The sequence below is a fragment of the Urocitellus parryii genome, chromosome 6 (genome assembly GCF_045843805.1).
Source record: "Urocitellus parryii isolate mUroPar1 chromosome 6, mUroPar1.hap1, whole genome shotgun sequence".
Taxonomy (NCBI): domain Eukaryota; kingdom Metazoa; phylum Chordata; class Mammalia; order Rodentia; family Sciuridae; genus Urocitellus; species Urocitellus parryii.
Window position 1 is genome coordinate 94993353 of NC_135536.1, and position 18640 is coordinate 95011992.

Sequence of the window (18640 nt, forward strand, 5' to 3'; positions counted from 1 at the left end):
CATAAAGGTAGTGACTATATAACAGACACCTTCCTCCCCAAAACATCTAGATTTTCAGACAAATATTCATCTCTTCAGAATAAAGATGATGTATAGAGATAAAATATCTACCTAGAATACGAAGATGTAAGAGACCTATCAAATGAATGACAAAATAATCAGAATCCAGGTTTTCAGGATAAGAATGTTGAAGGTGTTAAAGGAAAAAAAAAATGAGGGAAAGGATTCTAGAATTGATTGTTTTGGAATCACTGGGTTAAACTAAGACAAAACAGTTTCCTTTTTGCAGGACTCCCAAGAGGTAATAAGCTAATACACTCAGTGCCTCTCCAACAAAGGACATGCAATAGAGTTTCCAAAATGATATTGACCATGGAAACTTCATTTCTTGGAAGCCCCCACGGGACTAATGTTCTACAAAAAGTACTTTGGCACATCATCTGGACCATGAAGCTCCATATATTTGTCCAACATATATCCATAAACTAAAAACAGCATAGACTCTCTAGAGACCATAACTACTAGGGAGCATAGACACTAAGTGTTCTGAATACTCTCAATTGAACATAAAAATTGGTAAGGGTCTCCAGACTTCTATCCATAAGATTAAGCTAAAACAGTTTCAGAAATAGATCGGACCTCTCCCCCAATTTATATACACAAAGGAGAATTTTTTAAAAATTCCAATATGCTGCCTCCAACAGAACATGTGCAGAAGCACAGTTGAGCAGAATGGAGGTGAGGCATACGATAGACTCTCCCTTCTTTGAAATTGGGCAAATTAGCACTGCACCTCTGCCTCTTCTCCCACAGGACTCCAGCACCATGAAAGCTGGCACAGGATGGGTTCCTACGGACTATGTCCTCCCTTTGCCCCAAGTCAAACTGAGCCTCAACATGTATACTTTCTCTTCTCTTCTGTAGCATGTTCCCTCATCTTCCCTGTCTAGCTAAATCCTTGCCCTGATTCATGTATATTTGTCTGTCTTTCCAGAAACATTTTAAGGCCATGATGATGAGAACCATTTACTTGATTCTATCACTGTGCCTAGCTTTCTGCTGAGCTTTTATTAAATATTTGTTATAGTTGTTATATCTAATTTGCATGACTGCAGAAGATTGTGCTTATCACTTTTATTTGAACAAGATTCCACTAAGAGATCCTGAGGAATTAAACTCTAATTTGAGGCCCCTGGTTCTATTTTTTTTAATTGGTTTGATTTTCAAATAATGACATAGCCTCTCATTGATTCTCTTACTAAGGTGCTGCTTTCTGAAAAGTTGGAGAAGCAGCAGCAAGAGGAGGAGAAGGAAGGGAAACTGGAGACCTGTAGAGACCTACTTGAAGTTTTGATGTAAATCAGTGGAAGCAGGGTTTGAGGGCTAAGCTGTCTGATATGGTAGCCATCAACCATATGAGGCTATCAGCTGGTCCTAATTGAGATGCAGTATAATATATGCATTGGGTTTCAAAGACTTGGAAAAAAGAAAACAATATATCTTATCAATATATCTTACTGAGTATCAAAATAAAACTTTTAGATATATTGGGTTAAGCAATATATACTACATTAAAATAAAATTCAACTTTTTCATTTTATTTTCTCATGTTGCTATTAGGAAAGTTAAATTATAATGGAGCTCACATTATATTTCTTTTGGTCAGTGCTGAGTTAACGTTTTTAATCAAAGACTCAAAAGTAGCCCAAATATTAAATTTGGCTGCTAAATTACAAAAATTAATTTTATCATTTTTAAAGTTTGCAAGAGCTAAAAAATAAAAAAAGTTGGGCTAGGGTTGTAGCTCAGCAGTAAAGTGCTTACCTAGCATATGTGAGGCCCTGGGTTTGATCCTCACCACCACATAAAGATAATAAATAAAACAAAGGTATTGTGTCCATCTACAACTAAAAAAAAAATTTAATGAAAAAATTTTAAAAAAATTAAAAAGTTGAAACAAACTTTGAAAATGAAACCATGACATCAAAATTTACAACAAATTTAATAGCTGTATTAAATTATTAGCTTTGTTAACATAAAACCATGTTGAAATGAAAATTTCAGTTGAAGCACCAGAACAAACAGATGACACGTTCAAAATTCAATGTGACACTATGATGCATAATTTGTAATGTGGGTGGTGGTGATGACTTCTTAAACCCTTATGCATACAGAAAATATTAATGTGTCCAAGGTAGGAAGAGATGGAAAAGAGAGGGAAGTTGCTTGGGAGAAGGCTGAGCTGTCACTAGCTCTTTCTGGGAAACTTTATGATCCCATTCATGAGAGAAACTTCAAAGCAATTGCTTGGACCACATGCATATATCCTCTGCACTCTGAAGGACACTGAGCACTGGACACTGTCAAATGTCCAGAAATTGGCTGGCCAGATGCTAAGTCACTGGTCCAAGGAGGGTTTGCTACTGTGTCAAAATTAGTTTGCACTCCAGCAATTTATTGTTGCAATGCATGAGTGGTTCTAGCAGTGAGCCACTATGAGAGAAAGCTGATGTGGGGTGAGCTTGGATCCTTTCCCAGAGGGCTGCCTGGGGCAGCAACAAGGATACAAGAGACTGGAGCTACCACTGGACATCAGAGGCTAGGAAAGAAATGTAAGCAACAGTGAGAACATGGACACCTTTGCCCATATTAAGGGATCTGCAGGGAAGAAATTCTGAAAGGGATCACAACATCTTATCCACCAGCAGAACTAACAACACACAGAGTAGGAAGAGAGGCACAGTGAGCTGGGAGATGAGAATCAAGCTGCTTTCTGATTGCATCCCACCAGTCCTGTTGTGCATACCAGGCACATAGACAGGCAGGCTAGAGAGTATGCCCTCAGTGCATACCGTTACTCAACCATAAAAATGAATGTTTTTGTCAACTATTTCCTGGAACTATTCTAGGAAAATCAAGTTTATTTAATGATCCACCAGCTGCCAAATGTTACAATACCACTTTAAATGCACAGTAACATTTAGGGCATTCTGTTTTTGCTATCTACACATTGGTTTTTTTTTGTTTGTTTGTTTGTTTTTTTTTTTTTTTTTAACTTTCCATTTCAACTAAATACCAGAAGTGAGACTCACAGAAGGCTTCAACATATTTTATCAACAACAGGTTATTGCTTGTTACCTTTTGGAAAGGAAAAAAAAAAAAGAAACATACATAGTTCATAGAGCTCTGCCTTCCAAAGGCACTTGCAAATGGGGGTCATCCTGTGGCATTTACTCTAGGAACTTAAAAAATAGCCACCTACAATTTAAAATTTGATCAAATTAGTATCAGAAACTGAGCTTTGGCCAGGTGCAGTGGCACATCCCTATAATCCCAGAGGCTCAGGAGGCTGACACAGGAGGATCATGAGTTCAAAACCAGCCTCAGCAACTAAGCAAGGCCTTAAGTAACCCAACAAGACCCTGTCCCTAAATATATATATATGGCTGGGAATGTGGCTCAGAGTGGTTAAGTGTCCCAGGTTTAGTCCGAAAGAAAGAAAGAAAGAAAGAAAGAAAGAAAGAAAGAAAGAAAGAAAGAAAGAAAGAAAGAAAGAAAGAAAGAAAGAAAGAAAGAAACTGTGCTACGTAAAATTTACTTGCACACTGAGAAAAAGACATGAAATGTACATTTGATCAATGTCTTTCAGAAAAACACCAAGGGAAAAAGAACACAAGAAAAATAACTCCTCTTATAAATTAGATCTCTACACTTCTTCAACCTACATATCTGCTACTACTTTGACCCACCATTGTTTTATACTTGATCTCTATATATTTGACCTTTAATTGTTTTGTTCAGTTTCCAGGAATAAGTGAGACTGTGATATATTTTTCTTTCTGTGTCTGGCTTATTTCCCTTAACATAATGTCCTATGAGTCCATAAATGTTGTGGATAATGGCAAGTTCTCCTTTTTTAAGGTTCAGTGCTATTCCATTACACATATGGATATACCACATATCTTTACCCAGCCATCCACTGATGGACACTTAGATTATTTTCGCATCTTAGATATTACGAGTAATGCTGCAATGACTATAACTGATAAAATTGTACTAGGAATTTTTGTTAAATAAGTGGGTTTCAGCTGCTTTTGTCATCAAAAAGTAACTCTGTGAGATGATAAACGAATTTGCTTCACTATAGTAGCCATTTTACTTTTTTGGGGGGTGTGTGGGGGATATATTGGGAGTTGAACCCAGGGGTGCTTAACCACTGAGCCACATCCCTAGTCCTATTTATTTTGAGACAGGGTCTTGCTGAGTCGTTGAGGGCCTCACTAAGTTGCTGAGACTGGCTTTCAACTTGACATCCTTCTACCTCAGCCTCCCAAGCCACTGGGATTACAGGCGTGCACCAGTGCACTTGGCTACATTTTACTCCTTATATGCATCACATAACAACATGTTGTAAACTGCAAATATATAATAAAATTTATTTTAAAAATTATTAAAGACAAAGCAACTCTTGATACCATGAAGCTCTCCAAACAGGCCTCTGAGATAAGGTCATGTTTCTACTTTATTTTATGAGATAAGTGTACCCAGAGTGGACCATCCGATTATTATCAATTTACATCTTTAGATATTAATATTTTCCATTCCTTAGGAACAGTGTAGACACCTCACTGCCAAGATTTACACAATGAACAGTTATTTATTGACTACTTAACGTGACATGTTTTTCTGATACTTGATCAATGAAATTATCATAAAGATATCTGGGTAAAATCATCATGTATATATCATAAGATAACCTAAAGGATGAGGACAGCAATTTCTCAAGGGACAAATGCCCATACAAAAATGAGATGGTTGCAGTTAACCTAGTTATTGTTCATTCTATTCTTTCTCTCATTGTGCAAACACACGAAAGCCTTTCTAGCTCCATTCACACTGCAATTCCCAGGAGGCATGTATGCACTCATGCATATCTAGTTCACCTCCCCTGATCTGCTTCTCTAGGGGGATGTGGGCTATTTCCATATTTTCATTTTTTTTCTTCTTCACCTTTGTCCCCATTGTTTCTTTTTCTTCAAGCTACCAATTCGACAATGCCTTACCCTATACTTACCTACTGATAGTCAGTGAAACAGCCAACAGACTTTCTGGAGCTGGCAAAAATCCAAATACTGTTTTCACAGATTAGACATGGGTAGGAATTTAACAGAACAAATGAATCGGGATTTAGAAGCACTCTTGTGCATGTTCACATTCTGACAGTACATGATGAAGATCTCCAGATGGACTAATGATAGGAAACTTCTTGCTATTAGCATTTATGCTTCCAAAAGGCTTTATCCTCTGGCTCACATAAAGTTTGACATTAAAACATTAATCCAATTCTACATGCTTTATGAGCCATGTGAGAAAATTATTCTCACTAGTTTTTGTTTTATTTTCTCCTAAGTCCATTTTTTGACCCCAAACAGCTAAAACTTTTAATTACCCACTGTTGTCACTAGAATTAGCATTAAATTATTTTAGGCCATTTCTAAAAAATTCAAAATTCCTCCCCAAAGGGGAAAATGGCCACATGTTCATTTGAATGTATTGCTGACTCTGTAAAGCCATTTCCAAAAACAGAAGATTCCAAATATGTTTTGAGCAACTGTAACATTGTAGGGAAACTATATAGCCTGCCATGGTAACCACACTAAACAATAATATTCATTTCCGACATCTATGTTTAGGCATGTTTTGTTTTGGTCCTTTGGAGCCCATTTATATGTTCTGCAAACAGATAGAAATCACTCTCCCCAAGAGTGAGTTGACATTTTTAAATCACCAAAATCAATCAAACAGAAGAGTTTTCTAGAACCCTGTGTTAGACACATCCAAGCAACACTCAACGCTTCTTTCTCTTGCTTTTTAAAATTATTTCAAAACAACTTAGTTGAACCCTACCATGGAGGACAACCACCCACCTAGCCCAATATCTTTGTGTTTTGTAGTTGTTTGTTTTTTGTCATTTTGTTTTCAAACCCAGGGCCTTGTACATGCTAGAAAAGGGCTCCACCACGGAGCCACAACCCCAGCCTACCAAACTTCTTGAATGGCACTTTTTAAAAAGTATTACTGCTACCCTAAAATTCATGCTTCTGGGTTTCTTTTTACCATTCCTCAGAAAATTCTCTATGGCTAAGCAATGATCCCTTCCCACTGAAATCCAAGTGTAGCGCAGCGCTGATGTTTAGAGTCTTAAAAGCCAGACTGTTCAGATTTGATCTCTTTTTACCTCTGTTATTTCCCTGTAAAATGGGTCTCACTATAGGAATTTTCTCATAACGTTTTTGCAAAAAAGCTAAAATGCTCAACACATCACCTGGGACATTGTAAAAGAGTCAGTACATATCAGTTGTTAGTATGTCAAAAGCCTCTGTGATTCTCATTCTCTTGACCCCTCAGTAAGTCTTGTGACCACCAAACTAAGTCTCAAACTCCCTCTTGGCTCAGTTTCTTTGGCTCCTTGCTGTCTTGGTTCTCTTGCTTCCCCTCATGTTTCCCCGGTGTCTTTCCTTTGTTTCTCTTTCTTTCTATATGCCTATCCACATGACATACACCCTCAACTCCAAGTTCAGGTCTGTCCCCATCATTCTCTCTTTTTTTCATGACCTTCAAAGACCTCATTTACTCACATGATTCACTGTGTTTGATGCAAGATCATTTAACAAGATTTTTAATGGTCTGCATTTTAAAGCAAATGGCAAGAGAAAGCATGACTCCACACAGTTTTTTGTTGGCAGTAACTATAGCAATACACAACTCACTTGTGTTGTCATTGCAAAAACAGGCACTGACCTCATTTCAGTATTCTGATAACAAATGTTAACATACTGTACCACTGAGCTAAGGCAATGATAAATTCTACTGCTTGGTCAAAGCCCAGGAAGAGAGAAGGCAAAGGGGATGGGGAACAACAAGAAAACCATAAATGTAAATCTATAGGAAAAACAGGTAAGAGAAAGAAAAATGGAAAGAAAAAAAAAACAGAGATACCATCTTTGATAAAGAATGCAGCAGGAGGTGGCAAACTTAAGTGCCCACAGGGACCAGGGGAAGCTAAATGAACGAAGTAAGCAGGATATGTAACAACAGGAAGTGGTGGGGACTGTGATAAACTCCAGGCTATATCTAATGCTATTCCTATACAGTTTTTACAAAGTAAGCCCTGCAGGTCAAACAACCCAGTGGTTACAACGTTTCTTTCTCTGAGTGAAGAAAGACAGGCAATGCTACAATATATCATCACTACCTGCCTAAGGTGGCCAACTAACCAAGACATTTAAACAAATTATTTTAATGGATAAATGTTGCAAGTGAGACAAATTTGATAATCTGATTGTCTGAATAAATGTTATGATTCATAATTCAAGCATGAATATCCATCAAAAACCAAAATGTGATGTTCATGGATTATTAAGTTTCATTTATTGATATTAAGTGATCCAAAGCCTGCCACTATCATTCTCAAGGGGTCTTGCACAGTCACTTTGGGTTCCTGAGAGAGCTAGGCAATTTCTAGGACTACCCACATCAGGCAAACAGCAATTATTTCCATAAGATATTAGCCATATCTGATAATCATATCTCCAGATCTTCTGATACTATACAAGGAATCCAGTTCAATGTCTATCAATCATGAGCCATGCATCAGGCACTAAGCTTGGTGTGAACATACTTTATATACAGAGTTATGAAAACTTGTGCTGTAAATGGGTAATAATGAGTGTAATACATTCCATTACTGTCATGTATGTTAAAAAAAAAAAAAGATAATGAAACTATAGTTACTCCCAAAGAGGTTGCACTCTAGTGGAGTAAGTGGAAATCTGAAGTTTTGATATAAAGTGGTAAGTGCTATAAAAAGAGATATAGACAAAGAACTAGTGAGAATGTGAGTTGAGCAAGGAAAACAGTGAAGGCTTCCTGCAAATTTATTTTTTAAAAATAAAAAGTCACACCCTGATAAAAACAGATTACAATTAGCCTAGGCATTATCTTGCTATTCACAACTTAAGAAGTATACTAACTCACCATCACAAGAAACCATGCTGAATATTTTCTAGTGTTTCAGGATGAATTTGTCCTGACTTGGTTCCACATATTTATCCTTCACTCTTGAAATCACAAACATACATCTGATAAGAGGGTAGACTGACTCTAATTGTTTAAGGAATTAAGTGGATAACTTTCAGAAGAACCCTCAAACAGCAGAGACTCTATAAATGGAAACACAGTTCTGGAATAAAAAAGATTCCCCTCTCCCATCTAATGAGGGAAATGACATTGGTGTCTCCTTGGTTCCACTGAAGGTCAGAGCTGTGCTCATGGTCCAAATAAGTAGAGGACAATGAATAGAGACAGTCTCTTCCTGCTTCTCCACTCCCTCTCCACTACCACAAAGGCCCCGAAAGCTGTCATTTAAGGGATTGTTTTGATTTACATAATCACCACTATGAAGATTCTCTGGGGCCAACAGACATTGACACCTTTATGTAGGTTTCAGGATAGCCTTTCTCCCTGAAAGGGAGTAGTTATAGACACCCCAAAACTTGGAGAAACCCTGAGTAACACTTAACCCATTCAAGCCATTTCCTCCTCTTAAGCAAAGATAAAATCTTGAAGAAATAACTTAGAGTGGTTCGATATTATGCCCTCTTTATTTCAGACTGTTATCATCAATATCTGAAGTATTGGAATCAAGATTCTTTTCAATAAATGATTAACAACTTCATTAGAAATAAAAATAACCTATAAATTCCTTTTATTAGTAATTTTTCCAAAACAAGTAAAACTCAGCATTATCATCTGAGAAATTATCTTCACATGTAAATGATTTTAATCTCCAACATCTTCAATGAGTAAACAATAAGGTATAGAATGATACTACCTATTATAAACAGTTGTCTTTATTACTCTCAATACCACTGGATGATGTATATTAGCTGTAAATCAACAAAAATAACCAGTGCAAAAGTTGTAAGACAATTTTAAGGAGGGACTTCAGAAGGATGCTAAGGGTCTATTATGCATCATCAGCAATACCTTGCAGGGATTTAATTAAATTACAATATAATTTTAATCCAATAATAACAGCAATTTACCTAGAGTTGCTCACCAAAATATGTACTGTTGATTTGTTAGAAAATGACTGAATTTATTTATTTATTTATTTAATTAATTTTTTTTTTTAAAGAGAGAGTGAGAGAGGAGAGAAAGAGAGAGAGAGAGAGAGAGAGAGAGAGAGAGAGAGAGAATTTTTAATATTTATTTTTTTTTAGTTCTCGGCGGACACAACATCTTTGTTGGTATGTGGTGCTGAGGATCGAACCCGGGCCGCACGCATGCCAGGCGAGCGCGCTACCGCTGAGCCACATCTCCAGCCCAAAATGACTGAATTTAGTTGAACATGTACAAAGAGAGAAAATAAACAATTTTTCACATACCACTTTCTGCTCTTTGCTTTTCTCAGCTATGTTTTAAATGACACATATTGAATATCTGCTACTTAATCTTTACCGTCCATCTTAGAAGAAGATTTTTATACAACTTTGGATAAAAGTGATAAGTGCCACTTAAAAAGTTCCCAAGTAATCTTCCAGTTCAGTTTTGTATGACATGAACTTCCTAAATGTTCACTATAAAATCAGGAGTGATGAGAAAATAATATGTAGAGACAAAATGATTAATAAAGCCAAGTTCATGGGGGGAAATTTAAGAATACTGCACATCCATATAGATCTCAACATCATATTTGCATGTATAGGCAGGCAAATCAGGTAAAACAGTTCTTTTAATCAGAAGCAACAGTGAGCTTTGAACTTGAAAACAGAAATTCACATTAAAATTAAAGCTGTTTATTATTTGGAGTACTCCTGGGACATCCCTGGACATCTATGAATCTTACATATATGCTTCCTAAGGAATATTGCATTCCACCAGCATGATTGCTGAAAAACATGCACAGACTCAGGGCCAAGGCCTTGTCATACTTTCCAGGGACAATTCAGAAACCTCCATCAAGCTCAGCAAAATTCAAAACATAGCTGGACAAATCCAGGGCCTATACAAATCAATAATAGGTTAGCCATCAGAAGGTCTCTATGCATATGATTTCAAAATACATTACCTCTTTCACACTGGGGTCCAGTAAAGCCGTAAGTGCATGCACATCGATTTGGGGCCACACACCTCCCTCCATTGAGACAGCCACTTTCACAGACAGCTGTAAGATAAGGAGAGAACTGAGAAGCTTTACCTGAAAATAGATGCTAATGAGGTAACACTGCAGTCCCCTGAAAGGAAAACAATAAAAATACACATAATCACTCTGGTATTTGTTTTTGTTTTGAACAGCTGCCCCACAGTCAGAGATCCTCAGACATCCCTCAGGCAACTGCCTGAGCAGTGACTTCTTTCCATGTTAATGCTGACAGTCACATCACATGCAGTATCTGAGCAATGCTTTCTGTCTTGCATCCAAAGTGGTGTTTTCTGGAAAACTTCACCAGAGAGCAACTACATTTTAGCAAGCTGACTCTTTGGCTTATGATTTGTTTCAATTAGAGAGGGCTCCCAGGAAGGGAAGCACTGTTCCCACTGATATCACCCTTACAGAAATGTAGCATGTAAAATTACACAATTAACTGCAAACAATGAAACCTCCATACTAACATTCAGTAATTTGAGTGTCATAATGAAGACCCAATGGAGTGTCATAATAGAATTGGTGAGATAACCCCTGAGATGCTGGAGAGAGAGACATTTTCCTTGATAGAAAAGGCATTAAAATAAAAGCTGAAAACTTATGCTGTAAACAACTCCTCCCTGTACAATTTCCTATAACTCTGCAGGCATGACTTTGTAGGCATCTTCACCACAGGTGCTAGGCTCTTCCCTACCAAATCTGCCATCCCACTCTTTCTTCTAAGCCCAGCTCAACCTCACTCTTCCATGATGCTTTTCCTAATACCTCCTTCTAAATTTAAGGTTCCTTCACACATTTTCCATGAACTTTGCTTCTACTCCTGTGGCAGTCGTGAAGTTGAGCCACTCAGTTCTCCCTTCTGGAGAAGTTTCTGCAGGGAGCTGAGCTGGCAGTCAGCTTCCAGCTGCCACACCTTCAGATGTGCTGCAACAGTCTCACCTGAGACACCCCCTCAGCCAATGACTAAGATCTGGCCATTGATGCCAACACGGAACTCTGATGGGCAATCTTTGCTCTAGGCTTGTCACCAGCCTAGCCAAGGCTCTATCAGAGGTGCACTTGTCTGAGGCTCCTGCCCCATAATTGTTCTTCCTCTCTTCTCTCCTTAAACAGACCACATTGTGATCTGAAAGCCAAGCCCTCACTATCCTGCTTCCTTTCCCCATCATCTTCCACAAGCCTCTCCCCACATAAATCTCTTATACATCTAATGCTTTCTTGGCATCCACTTGGCAGCAGAAGACCTGAACTGATATAACTGTTTAATGCTTAAAATTATGACAGGTGTCTATTTCTCATCATAAAAACTAGAGAGATTTATGATTATTAGTTGTTCTGCTTCACCTCTTCATTTGTAGTCAGGGAAAAATTAAGAGATTTTAAGCAGAAAAAAGAAATTTTGAGATTGCTGAACCCAACTCTTCCATTTTACAGATGAGGAAAATGAAGTTAAGGAAAGGTTTGGTTTTCGAATTCAGCAAGAGTTACATGAGCACCTGTTGTGTGCAGGGCTTTGGGCTAAACTCCCCCCTCCAGGGAGCGTCAAATGGAGCAAGAGAGGTGCCCTTCCTGTTTCTCCTTTCAAATGCCTCTGAATCCATCCCATTTTGCCATCTCTGTAACCAGAGCCTTACTTTAGCCTAGTCTTTCTGCTTTCTGTTTCTTCCCCTCCAGTTGATTCACCACTGTGGCCACAATGATCTTTCTCATTGTAAACCCTCTTAAAATAAAGTATAGAAGATGGGTATTCATAGTACTAAACACATGGGCTGTAGAGTCAGACTGCCTGGGTTCCAGCACCAACTCTGCAGTTACATCTGTATATCCTTAGAGAAATTACTGAAGTCTCCGTGCCCCAGTTTCCTCATTGTTAGAAAGTAGTATTCATGGTTTCCCACTCAAAAAGCCATTATATTAAATGAGTTAAAACATGTAAAGAGTGTTTTAAAAGTGTCAGGCATAGAGTAAGTAACTCATAAGAGCACTGTGTCATTTGTTACCTTAATATCCCTTCCTGTCTTGACTTCAGAAGGAAGATCATATGTATAAAGACATCAAAACCTAGCCCATGATTCCTATTTGACCTTATTCCCATTCCTCACTTCTCTCCATATTTAACGTCCAGCAACACCAAAGCACCTGCTACATCCCACATTCCCTATTATGTCCTATTCCAGTGCTTTGGAACATGATATTATCTGCCTAAAAGGACCATCCTTCATCACTTGACAGGTAAACTCTGAAGCATCCCTCGAGACTCAGGCCAAAGGGTTGCTCACACTGGGGAAGGCTGCACTGCCTTTCTTCTCTCTCCATGCTGAGCTGCACAAAACTCAGTCAATATTCTTACCAGCAGCAAAGTGGGGATGGTCAGTAGGGTATTATATAAATTTTGGTTTATTTATAATAGTAGTTTTCATCATAACAAATATATACACAATGGCAAAAACTGAAAACTACATAAATAATATTCACCATTAAGTAAGTAGTAAAGCATGAATATAATAGAGTTTTATGAAACCATTAAAATGTATTTTAAAATGTTTAATGATATGAATATATTTCTAATAAAATTTTAAGTGAAAAACTTGTAGGAAAAATTATTATACACAATAAGATCTGAATAGAATAAGAGCTAAATATGCATTAAAAATCTAGAAGACAGCATCAGGGATGATGGGATTAGTTATCATTTATTTTTCATATTTTTAACTTTTCCCAGTTTCTATATATTCTTCTTAGAGTAATTAAAAATAAGCTTTTTGAAAGGAATTTTCATCTTCTGCAAAGCACAGGGACTGGTAGAGAGCAGATGCAATAAATGGTGGTTGTGAATGAACCAACCAACTGAACACTGTGTAATAAGTACTACAGTAGCAGAACCTAGTGTGGGAAATTAAAAAGAGTTGCAGACGCTATTAATCAAGAGAAAAGACATGTTTAGGGAGAAACATGAGCTTGAGTTTTCAAATACTTTATTTGAGATGCTTCCTGAAAATCCAAATGGAAAAGTTCAGCAAATGAATGGAAGGTAACATTGGGAACTAACAATGATCCTGCACCTTAGGTGGTAACTGTCAATCAAAGGTCTGAGGCAAGCAGGGTGGTAAAGACAAACGAGAGGAAAATGAATCAAACAAATTATTATCAATATTCCAAAAGGAAATCTGGTGCCAAATGTGTTGGTTAAGTGATGTGTTCATCTGTAAGGGTCCCTAGGTGTCTTTAAAAATGTCGTGTCCCGGGGAATCAAAGAAAATCCATCAGCACTTATTTCATTGTGCTACGATGTGTCTACATCAAAGTGACCACCTGGTTTACTTACGTTGTCCACAGTGAGTTCCTATGTATCCTTTCTGACACAGACAATGATCATCACTGCAGCTGCCTCCATTCATACAGCGAATAGTGCAGTGTTGTACTTGGAAAAAAAAAAAAAGAAGAAGGAGAATGATTCATTTTTGCAATTTAAGTGCATAGATTTCAACAGTTCATTTGATCTGTAGTATTTGAAGAGAAAATAAAACAATGTATCAGGATCCACATATTTATGCAGAAGTGACCTAATCAACAATGCTAAGCATGTTATCACTTGTGTGCACAAAATAATTTACAATGCACTGTAATTGTTTCTTTGGCATTTACTTTAATAGAGCTAAATGACTTCCCTAATGTAGCACAACTTACAACTCAATGTCATTTCTTATAATTTATATCAACAAGAAAGTAGTGCTGTGAGTAACGATACAAGACAAAATTACAATAGTAATAATTTTTCCGTGAAATGATTCAGAGTCCCAGGTAGGTGGCCAGGGAAACAAGAGTAATAAATTCCACATGATTTTATTAAAGGAAGTTTTGGAGGCAGAAAAGAGAAAAAAAATACCTAGAAAGGCATTTAATAACAAGGCTGCCTGAAGATGGGAGGAGGCTGGACTGGGCTCAGAAAAAGCTGCTTGTTTAAACTGTAACCTTAAACTCAAGAAGACCCTCAGTGTTTAGAATACACTCTTTGCCACATTTTCACCTACAAGATCATCATTTTCAGGGCTTAGGGTGGATAGTCTTAGACCCGAGACCATGAGACAGCAGAAGATGCTATATTCTTAAAAATGCCAGGAGGTTCCACTAGGAGAAATAACAGCATAGGTATACTTGGGAAGCTTAGGTATGCTGATAGCACTTTCAAAATCTCAGGCTATTTCCTCATCATCTAGAAGTGTCCTACTTGGAGTGGATGGAGAGGACTAAAGGCTCGATTGAATTAATCATGAATCCTTGTTAACACATCTCTATACAAACAGGCCAGAACTGGGTATTGGAAGTTTAGCTTATTTTGTCCTCTATGTTGTGGGAGGAAAATACTCCACAATTTTATGTTAGGAGAAAAGAACTCCTCCTTTCTGTCCAAGAGCTGAAATCGGCTACTCTGCCCATTCTTGAGGCTCAATCTTCCTGAGGCACAGGGGCCAAATCTTCTCCATGAACCAGAGAAGACTCCTCCCAGCAACCACCCTCCTTCAGTGCCCCTTATGGAGAGTCCAGTACAATCTCAGAAAGTGGCCACAGGACAAAGGGCCATTTTACTAAGCAGCTACACAAACCCCACCCTGACAACAGAGAAAGAAAGATGCAGAACCCAATACTTATAATGGCCTCTTAGATTAAAAAAATAACCAACAACAAAAAGAAAACAGAGTCGAGTTGAAAACAATATGCCTTTTCAAGAGCCACACACTTACTGAAACACCATCATCATGAAGGACTCCCTGCACCTCAGCATTAAATGCTCTCCTGAGCATGATAACATGACGTGTTTCATGGCTCGTCTGCACACTCATAAGATGTCTTGTGAACCAGTCCTCCAATCTACACATCAATTTTTTATTCTCTTAACAAATATTTATGGATGCCTATTATGCAGCATGCCTATGCTAGGGGCTTTGTGCTAGCCTCTTTCTTCATGGAATCGCCTCTCTAATCACCCCACCTCGTCTCTCTCTCCCTCCGCAACCCCCCCCCCAATTTTCAATCACCAACACACAATTCTCACAAACCTGAAATTCCACCTGTCTCCAATATCCTTTTCAAATGTATCTTCTTTTTCTTGTTCTTTTCTGATCTCTGTTCCCTCCCCTCTCCCAAACCCTCCTTCCTCTCAAAGTACTTTATATTTCTTTTTGAATATGTATTATTTTGTTATTTCTCCTGTTCCCAATTGATTTTATCCTAAAACTTCTTGAGAGCGAAGAATGCCACAATTATTAATTACATCCCTTCAAACGCCTAGAGTAGCACCTTACCTGTATGTAGGTGCTATACATAATGGTGCTAAATTAACTTCTATTTTCTCAACTCATGCTACATGATAATGAAATCAAAAGCCATGCTCAAAGACTGAGACTGAGAAGCTGCCTATTGTGTACTAAGCACTTACACAGCACTTACACAGTACACTGCTACTAAAAATATTTTTGTCTTTTTTCTCTATTCATAAAAGCTGAAATAACTCCTTTGATGGAGCATTGTTATAGAAGTCAAGCAACCCAGGAAACTGATTCAAACAAACTGTTATTTTAGGCTCCTATAAGTCCATTAAAATATCTCAGCCAAAATGCTTTTTAACTAAAAAGTTATCTATAAAGATACCAAGGCAAAAAGGATTTGATAAAAATGCTGGATAACATTCTAAGTAGGTCAGGAAAAGGTGTACAGTTGCTTTAAAATCTGAAGTTATACTTAGCTTCATCCTATCTTAGAAAAACAGTAAGGATTGGGAAAAGCACAGGAAATGATGTCATCAGTCAAGCAGCATAGGAACTCAGCCCACAAACTGATTTCAATTAAAGCAGTTCATGCCAAGAGCTAATTTCCATTCCCACATGAGCAACAAAGCCATTTAGCTACTTTGAGATAAAACTTTTAAAAAGACCAACAGTAGTTTAAATAGTGACTTTACATTATTTGTTCAAGTGAAAAATCAGAATAAATTCTTCCCAGGAAGAAAGATTAAGTTTACATTTAAATGCAGTATAATTAAAACCTCCCTTGATATGCATTTATATGTTTTTTTTTTTTTTACTCTGTTTTTCAGGTGAACTCCTTCTATCATAAAATATTCTTTCTCTTTTAAAAAATAAAACCACTTGCTCAGGCTGTTAAAACAGTAAGACACGGTTAGTCCAGTGGTCCACACAAACCAATGAACCATGGATCCTTGGGGGAGGAAGGGGAATGAGTCCACTGTCAAATGAAAGGATCTTCATCACCTGCTTTACTATAACATGTTCACCATGAGAAACTTCACATGTCTTGTGAGTCTCTTAGAGCTTTAGTGGGGAAAAATATTTCTTTAAAGGTGTGAGAGTCACTCAGGATATCTGCAAGAAAATAAAAGGAGTGAATATGCAGCTTCTCTACCCAAGCAGGAAACAGTTTAGAGAGTACATATAGATGGATTGGTTGTAATTTAGATTGAATCCTGCCACTGATGCATATTCTAAATTTACTCTTATTTGAACAAGAATTCCCTATGTGTCATGATTAATACACCAGGTTCTACGGCTCTAGAAAAAGCCAGCTAAAAAAATAGGTGCTCCACTTACATCCATTTGGTTGCTATATCCTTTGAATAAGCTAAATACCCCACATCCAAACATATTCCTCAACTCAATCTGTATTAAGATTTCAGCAGAGGGGCTGGAGTTGTAGCTCAGTGGTAGAGTGCTTGCCTACCATGTGTGATGCACTGGCTTTAGTTCCCAGCACTACATAAAAATAAACAAATAAAAAAGGTATTATGTCCATTTACAAATATATATATATACATATATATATATATATAATCTTAAAAAATATTTTAGCAGAAACTGAGAATACTAGGTGAGACAAAGCATCAGTGTTCATCTTATGCTGCCACATGCAGTGACCCTGTGAGTCCTTACTTCAAGGATGTCCCCTTGAAGATGAGCAGACAGAATCAAAGGGTTTCACATAAGGCTCACTATCTAGAAGTAACAGACAATGTTGTCATTTGCCTGCATTTATAAAAGATCCTGAATCATTTTATGTTCTTTTCAGATGTCAGTCATCTGTTTTAGTCACTCATCAAATTCTGACTAAACACCTTCCATTGCCCAGGCAGCAGGAAGAGCAGCAGAAGAGACTTTCTTTAGATGACAGCTTAATACAAATTAATTCTTAAAAATCAATACCCAGAAGAGAATGACATGAGCATGCTATACGAACAAAGAGATGCAGGGCTGGCACTTGTGTCTAAACACCTCAGGCAATGATTCTCTTTGGGGTGCCCTCGCTCTGGGATGATTTTTAAGACCAAGCCAACCTCTGGGCGGCACAACCCACAGAAAGAGCACTGGGAGCAATCTGCAAAAAAACATCTGATGGTGAGCATGTGTTTTAATTTCGGTACTAAGGAAAGCACAAACAAATTCAACAGCCAGACCAACTCCTGAAACTACACCTGAGGCAACAATCCACAGGGGCAGCCAAAGTCACTGTAGGACAAAAATAATTTTCAATGGGAGAGAGAACAGCAATGACATTTCCCTTAAAATGCATAAATGTTCTGTGATGCTTCAAGACACACAGCTCAGGAGAGCAATGTCAATAAAGTATCTCAAAATATAAAAACCTATCAAGGATAGAAAAGGTCCAGAAAAGGACAACTAAATGACAGCAGCAATAAAGATTCTTCCATTGAGGACTAACCAGAAAGCAAACAACTATTTCTAAAGGCAAGTCTGAATAGATTCCATGCACTCCTCTCCTACCTGCCCATATAAATCCAACAGTTCTTTGAAGAACTTTTCCAAGACCACATCTTCTAGAGTCAGCTACAGTACCACTTACCTTTCCTCTGAGCATGCTTACTCTTTTGGTATGTGGTCACACTACACTCCCTCAACTTGCTAATACATGGCCTAGAATTCCTCAGCCTTCTTACAGCTTTAGAGCTCACATTCATGTAGAGAGCACAAGTGCTCCTAATTCTCATTGAATGGAAGTAAATGAAAAATGATATGACTTGGAAAAAAATTAAGTAGTACCCCAAATGTCAATGATCCCCAAATTGATATACTAGCTAAACATAACTTCTACAAAAAAGTCAAAGATTTTGTAGATCTATAGACAAGATCTAAAATTTTTATGAAAAGGCAAAGGAGCTAGGATAGCTAAGACAATTTTGAAAAAGAAGGACAAAGTGGGATGAACTAGTCTACTCAATTTCAAGTTTTATCATATAGCTACAGTAATCAAGATTGTGTAATTCAATGACAGACATGTAGATCAATGACATAAAATACAGAATCCAGGAATAGACTCTCAAAAATCTACTGATATTTTACAAAGATACAAAAGTGTGTGTGATAGTCAATTTTCTGTCACTATAACAAATCCCTGAGATAA

General features: G+C 37.5%; 1 protein-coding gene across 1 annotated transcript in view; it reads right to left on the reverse strand.

The window, feature by feature from the left end:
* The window catches only part of Fbn1 (fibrillin 1), a 222211-nt gene that overhangs the window by 167613 nt on the left and 35958 nt on the right, over nt 1–18640 (reverse strand). Inside the window, exons 5-6 of the mRNA XM_026390109.2 lie at nt 13536–13631; nt 10133–10228 (exon numbers count right to left, since the gene is read on the reverse strand). Coding sequence (XP_026245894.1) covers nt 10133–10228; nt 13536–13631 — 192 coding nt within the window. The remainder of the gene's footprint in view (nt 1–10132; nt 10229–13535; nt 13632–18640) is intronic.